The sequence below is a fragment of the Poecilia latipinna genome, unplaced genomic scaffold (genome assembly GCF_001443285.1).
Source record: "Poecilia latipinna isolate Pla-1442-1.1 unplaced genomic scaffold, P_latipinna-1.0 Scaffold1940, whole genome shotgun sequence".
Taxonomy (NCBI): domain Eukaryota; kingdom Metazoa; phylum Chordata; class Actinopteri; order Cyprinodontiformes; family Poeciliidae; genus Poecilia; species Poecilia latipinna.
The window spans coordinates 51,268-58,466 of NW_015114556.1; the positions used below are offsets into that span (position 1 = coordinate 51,268).

Below are 7,199 nucleotides of genomic sequence, written 5' to 3' on the forward strand. Positions count from 1 at the left end.
GGGTGCTGTGTATAAAAACACACAAAAAAAAAATCTCTCTAAGCAGAAAAAAAAAAAATATATATATATATATATATATATATATATATATATATATATATATTTTTTTTTTTAAGGTTATATATTCACCATGTTATTCATACATTTAGCAGAACTTCGACTAAATATTTAATTCACAAGCTAACGGTTTAGTTTACAACCTGAATATTTAACCCGAAAGTAAATATTTTGCCAATTAAGCGTTTAATTTTCAAACTAAATGTGCTTGATAACTAAATATTTAGGATGCTAGCCAAATATTATTTGGACCTAAATATTTAGCTCGAAACTAAATATAGGTCCAAGCTAAATATTTAGCTAATATGCAAATTAGCTTGCAGATAAGCGGAAGTGGAATATCAAAATAAATGCTGAGTTTTTCTCACCTCTGGATGAACCCTGCTGCTAGTGAAGCTGAATTGCTTGGGTCGTTGCTTAAGTAATGTGTTGTTGTTGGTTTTTTATATTTATATATATAATCGATGTTTTTCTTATTGACACGTCCGACGCGATAGTTGAAAACACAGGACTTGCCGATTTCTATAGCAACAGTATCTGAATCTACTTCCGCCAATGCGATCCAGCTAGAACATTTCCGGTTCATGTTCGATTCACCGTTTAGATGTTGGATAACGTCAACATAAACGCGTTAGCGCAACGTTTAACGCAGTGAGAACAGTAAGAACTGTCAGCATAGTCTTCCATCCATCCTGGGCTGGTGCCTTTCTCCAGTAGTTTTGTGGTTGAGAAGGTCTCTGTCTTGAACCAGAAATTTAAGATTTAAGTTTCCACGCAGCTTTTAATAGGTGTCAGCTGTGATAAAACGAGTCTGAACCGGAAGTGATCCGCGCCATCTTAGTAGGTAAGCGCATGTGCTATTCATTGCAGACCTACGGTCGAGACCAACAAAAAGATAATATGTGGACATTCTTGACCATTATGCAAGGATAAGATACACGAACAAAATCGCTGCTGTCAGGAACGACCCATTATAGACGCAGAAGGAAAATATTTCATACAAGCTGCCTCCGATCTCCTACTGAACTTGAGGAGTGAGTGCACCATGTGACGTCACACTAATGACTAATGTTGAAAGACTATTTTAAGCTTATAGATTTTAAATGTAGAATAAGGTAGACGGCAATGAATGAATGTCAAACACACGCTATGCATGTATTAATGAGCTACTGATTATGCAGTTGTTTGTATTTCCATTAAATAAAATGTAAACGATAAATCTGGCTTCATTTAATTTACCTACCATTTAAATAACGTAAATAAATTTAAAGGTTTTTTTAGGCTTTTCTAATTGTAATTAATTAATCATCAAAATATTTCTAAAAATGTATGCAAATTGTTGCAGCAGTGTCAGTGGTTAAATTTTAGCAGTGCACAAAGAGGAAAATCTAATAAAATAAAATAAAAACACAAACATACACTGTTGTTGAACTATGTCTGATAGGTCTAACAATGTGAACCCAACCGTTTTTTCCTAAAGCTCAGCTGCAAGGACACCAGTCGAGTTACATGAGAAGGTTTTGTTAATAAATAATAAATGTGCAAGACTGGATTGGATTAAACGGCCAGAGTATTATTTACCTGACCACAAGGTGGCACTGTTTGCCTTGATTTGGTCTCAAGATTGCTTAGGGAAACGGAGCAGGTGTCGATTGTGAATCTAAAAAAAACTTATAAGTTTCAAAAATCTACAGTAATAGTCAAATATAGGTATTTTTGTTGACACATAAAAGTCATGGTGTCATGTTTTGTTGTTTTTTTTTTTTTCCTTTTAGTCCTTTTTAATTGTATTTTTTTTTATATGTTCATTTATTGGTGCTGTTTCTTTCCGTCATTTCATACTTTTAACATTTTGATAATTTTCTACCCCGCTTTTTCTTGCTTCTACTTGCAAGAGTTTGCTTCTACAAGCAGCTGGAGGCTGCTCAGAGGTTTTATGGTGGGTCCTAATGGGCTCCGTCAGTGAGACACTGTCGATTCATATGTCCACTTATTTGTTACCATTTCGTCCCATCCTCTTGCTGTTTCGTACCTATCGAACCATCTCGTACTTGCGCACTGAAATCATTGCTTATGAGTCGGGTTTTTTTGTTGTTGCAGCACTTCGTCGAGGTAAACGACACCAATAATCTCTCACAGACATTATTAGAAAAGCGATGTACATACGGTGTAGCTTTATATAAATTGTGTAGAATATAACAAAAATACGGTTAAGTAATACTTGACAACTGAGCATTTTCACGATTATATAAAATTTTATATAAAACAATCAGAAATACCTAACTATACTGTCAAATAAAACCACTTATGGTTTGGCAGATTAGGAGGAAATTAAGTTATTTACGGGTAGTAAACGGCAGCAGTATTGAAGATGTGGCAACACGTGGCTACAAAATGACTGAAAATATGCAAATTCACTCGGATGTGAAACGTCAGATGTACTTTGCGAAATTTATGGATGGATAAATATTTTGTTAAGCGTTAATTTCGACAGCTTTGCCCTTTTTATGTAGAGGCTGCGAAAATATTACATAATTTGTTGTACTCGCACAGGAAATAAATCCAATATGTTTTTGGGGGTTTTTTTACGCACTCGTGTGTCTAAAATTTGGACCTACACTCTTTCATTTGCCACGCAATCTTCAATTACGCACAAATCCCTCCATTTGCGCACAACTTGAACGCCCCTCCTCATAGGGTCCAACAATGACATCACATTTGCAATTCCCACGTAGAGTCCAGCCAGCCAGTGCGCTCCAGCTGAGCTCCACTACACCTCGCTGTTTCCAGATGCAAGGCGCAGAAACTTAAAGAAGCAGCTGAATGTGTGGATGACGAATTGTGACTTTCTGCGTGGGACTTTTGGCTTCAGAACTTGCTATTATGACACAATAATTTGTGAAGTGGGGTTCTTTTTCCCCCCTCAAGTTATCTAATCTGGGCCCTTTTTTAAAAAAAGCATTACTGTTAGAACTTTTATTGTAGCATCTATAGGATTGGACACATGGACTATTTTATCCTCATCCTGGGACAATGACTAACTGCTCTTGGAGTTATCTTTATGAAGGGAATTAGGCTGTTTCAGAAAGATAACATTGTACAGTTCTCAAGAGCAATGGAATTTTGTTTGCATATTCGACTTCTTACTGCTTTTGTCTTATGCTTTAAGGTAAGATAACAACTTCAAGCTTTCAGCTCATTTTCTGCATGTCAGACTTTATTAAACAGCAGATTCATCTTTTGCAGGTCTGTGCTCAGGTGGTGCCAAATGAGAATCATGCAGGTAGTGGCAAGTTTTCCATACGCACATTGTGCTGCGCTTTTGTTTGCTATCAGATCAACATATCAAATGACCACATCCTGGTTGGAATATATACAATAACTTGAGGAAACAATGTGCTCCAGTGTCTGTTTCTATGGAGGGATGTTATTTGTTTATGTCTCGTTAATCAGAATGGTCTGCCACATAAACAGCTTTTGCAGCTGTTTTGATTCATCATCATCAATCTCTTTATCCCACCGACGTCTGAAACTGGACGCTGGCGTAATAATAAACTCTGAGCAGTGTCCTTTAGGGACGCTTGTTTACCTGTGATCTTCTTGTCCAGGCCTGCAGGTGTTGGCCACGGCTTCACATTATTGGCCTCTTGATGCGGTGGACGGGATTCATGAGCTGCTGGACCAGATTGGAAGCAGTCCGCGTTATGTCAGCGGCAGCAAAATAAGTACGAGCATACATGGCCGCCGTGTTTGCATCCGGGTCCTTCCTAGAAAGCCCTTTTTTGTTCACTGTTCGCACTCCTGCCACGGTTATCCTGCCTGTTCAATCACATTCAGTGTCTTGCAGAAAGTATTCACGCCCCTTAAGCTTTGCCACATTCTGTCACTTTGCAATCAGACATTTCGTTCCCTGAGATTTGATGTGATAGGCCGCCAAAAGTTGCGTATGATTATTGTTTTTAGTTACTTTATAGAAATAAAACTGTGAACATTTGTATTCAGTCCGTAGCACCCTGCGGTTATTGCGATAGGTCTTTCGGGGTGTGTCTGTATGAACTTTACACACCTGTTATCTGAAATGTTTGCCTTTTATTTTCTTGCGCAAAATTGCTCAAGGTCAGTCAAGTCGATGGATATCATCTTAAAGAGAAAATGTGAACTTTTATTACAGACTACTCATTGGATTTAGATCAGACCTTTGACTTAACCACTCGAATAAGAAAAATATACTTTTATCTGAAATATTGTATTGTATATCTAAGACTATGTGTAGATTTGTACGGATAGCTACTTAGTCTCAAATTTTCTGCAACCTCCAAAAGATTTACTTCTAGTATCATCCTTATGTAGTCATATTTAATAAAGCTGGGCAGTATTGAGAAGTTAATTTATTTTAATAACTCCATTCACTAAGTGAAACACATTATATTGATTAGCTACACAGTGACTGATGCTTTCAGTTAAGCACGGTGATTTTCTCCTTGCACCTAATGAAAACACAATATTTAAGTTTTAGAGTATTGCTTCAGACCAATAAAAACATTGAGGTCTACAGATGTCATGTGACCAAATTTGAGAAGCCTAAAGGGTGTGAATACGTTTCCAAGCTACTCCATGACTTTAGTTGTACTGAGTTGTACTGAGTGAAACGCCATAAATGTTTAAGAGGGATCGGGTATGGATGCGAGCATGTTGTGTGGCATCACTCTGTGTTTACCTTCACCAGCATCACTCTGTTTCATACCTGTGCAGCACGTCCCTCCCGTTGTTCTCCTGTCACTGTTCTCTGGGTGGAAATTACGGTTTTTGTCTTCTTGTCTTTTTTGTCCAGCTGTCAGAATCCACAACCACACTGTGCTCCCTTCTTCCCATAACTCTTCCTATGTGTATACCAATGACTCTGCCTACACTAACATTTCCGCAATAGTAGGTGAGAATCCATCACTTTCCGCTCACACGGTCATTTGTGCATCACACACTGCAGCAAATCATTGCACACCTTTTGGTTCTTTGCTTGTTTGTCCTTGCAGCACAAGAGCGTAGCTTAACTGTATGATATAAATCCTGTAGCTTTGTCAATTGGTGTTGGTAGGAAGTCACTCATATTGGTTTCAAATTAAAAGTACACAGAAAAACATAGAAAACCATAATATATACATCAAACTCTTTAATTATCTCACAATTTTAAATCATGAAGCAAATGTGTTTCTGTAATTTATGTTTTGCTACAGACATTGTTGAAGGAGTACACAATAAGGGTATCTTTCTGGACTGTGATAACAGCGGCCTCTTTCTTTACTTTGGAGACTACCAGAACTCCTGCGTCAGTGATCTGAACCTCTGTGCTCTGGATGGTAGGTGCAGCGCATTTCATACGTTATGCTTTCAGTTCTGTCTGGAGGAATGGGCCAAAATTCTAGCAAACCTTAGTGAGAAGCGTATGAAAGGATGCCCAAAACATTTTCAAGTAAGACAATTTTACCGTGATGGTGGAAAAGCATGCTTAAAAACATTGTCTCTAATAGTTTTAGCAAATAATAACAATTTTGGTAATCCGAAAAGAACCAAAACTGAATAAGTTTGGTCTTCTTGTTAGAAAGTATATATATACATATATAAAAAAGTAAGTGTGTCTTTTTGAGCTGAATATAGCTCTCTGTGTTATACACCGTTGTAGGTTTTTGGAAAAATCTTTAATCTATTAAAACAATCTTTTTCTAGGTGTGACCTTCTCCTTTTTTTGGAAAAACCAAAAGCCAGATTCCAACTTTGCTGTGGCGTCTGGTGCGAAAGTCATCTCCAACAGCTTCACAGTCTTTGCAGACTCTCACAAGGGATGCGTGGAGCTTTACACGCAAGACGACAAACACAGATGGAGAGCAGAGATTCCCATTTCAGGTACAGCAAAAACAAATTTATAACATAATACTACTTGAGAAAACGATTCGTACACATCCATGTGAATTGTGTTCAATTTGATCAAATCTTTCACTACACAGATTTATTGTTCTCCTGGTTTTAACTGACACCATATGCTCTCACTGTTGACTTGGCAAGTCTGTTTGCCGTAGCAAAAAAAAAAGTGCATCTTATTCAATATGCAGCCATTTCATGTGTAAAGTGAAATAATGCCTGCCTCATGTGTAAAAATGCAAAATAACTTGACATGTTAGCAAAAATTTTAATTTGGCATAGAGAATTGTTCAACCAGATTATTTTGCCAATATAGTAGTCAAGATTGACTAAATCCTAACAACATAAGTTTGATTAGAATTCATCTGAAAGTGTTGGGTCAGTCATACTCATTGAAAGCTCCAAGGCTTTATGGAAATGATTTTTATGGGTTATATTAAGAGTAAACATACAGCATAAACTTGGTGTTAGTTAATATTGCCCTAAGACTTTTGCCTGAGATCATTTTTGAGTTGGTGCAGAAACATAGCTGAGCTTTTTACCTCCCTTACGTCAAAACCTTTATCCAGGCAACTAGAATTAACTCTGATTTTATGGCTGTGAGGAACTCCTGGCATTTTCCATCCGTGCTAACTCGATGGTAATAGGAGGGTTAGACCTGCGAAGTGTTGTCAATCAACAGAACATCTTAGCTGCGGTAACCAGGGAGAAAGGTTTACATGCGATCTTGTTAGGACAGATTTAAAAACTGTAATTCTATCGCAGTAACATTTTGTGCCTTAACCATAAATGTTTTTGCTCTGGCTGCTCAACGTTTCGTGAAGAGGCAAACTCAATCTGGGCTTGAATTTGCTGTTCCAGAAGATCAAAAGCTGCCTGATTCTCACAGAGTGTCATGCCAGATCTGTAGCACAGAATGTCCTAATCTGTCAGCTGTCCCTCCTCCACTTCACAAGTGTGAGGAAAACATTAAAAGGATGATTTAATGAACCCCCGGGCGGCATGTGAGCAACTTTCTTAATTAAAATTGAAAATGGAGCGGTATACTCGGAGGGAATTCTGAATGAGTTGAGAAGTGGTGGAAGTCTTGGCACATATGGTTTATATTGTAAGCAAAAAAGAAATGCATTGTGGTCTCCAGGCAGATGTGTTTTCACACAGTGAATGTATTGTCCTGTGGGACCTTCTTGTTGTTCATTTACAGTTGTGGTCAAAAGTGTACATACACT

The 7,199-nt window shown here is 37.7% G+C and overlaps 2 protein-coding genes across 5 annotated transcripts in view; one reads left to right on the plus strand and one right to left on the minus strand.

Annotated features, from left to right (window-relative positions):
- Nucleotides 1-885, minus strand: part of stx2b (syntaxin 2b) — a 10,362-nt gene extending 9,477 nt beyond the window's left edge. The window contains exon 1 of the mRNA XM_015015672.1: nucleotides 426-885. The gene's annotated coding sequence lies outside the window, so the exon portion shown is untranslated. The remainder of the gene's footprint in view (nucleotides 1-425) is intronic.
- Nucleotides 886-2,773: 1,888 nt separating this feature from the next.
- The window catches only part of adgrd1 (adhesion G protein-coupled receptor D1), a 42,221-nt gene continuing 37,795 nt past the window's right edge, over nucleotides 2,774-7,199 (plus strand). For 2 of the 4 annotated variants that reach the window (XM_015015667.1, XM_015015669.1), the window contains exons 1-6: nucleotides 2,774-3,226; nucleotides 3,304-3,343; nucleotides 3,666-3,782; nucleotides 4,889-4,987; nucleotides 5,289-5,411; nucleotides 5,779-5,955. In XM_015015667.1, coding sequence (XP_014871153.1) covers nucleotides 3,119-3,226; nucleotides 3,304-3,343; nucleotides 3,666-3,782; nucleotides 4,889-4,987; nucleotides 5,289-5,411; nucleotides 5,779-5,955 — 664 coding nt within the window. In that variant the 5' untranslated portion in view covers nucleotides 2,774-3,118. The remainder of the gene's footprint in view (nucleotides 3,227-3,303; nucleotides 3,344-3,665; nucleotides 3,783-4,888; nucleotides 4,988-5,288; nucleotides 5,412-5,778; nucleotides 5,956-7,199) is intronic. The other 2 variants (XM_015015668.1, XM_015015671.1) reach the window with 2 other exon arrangements.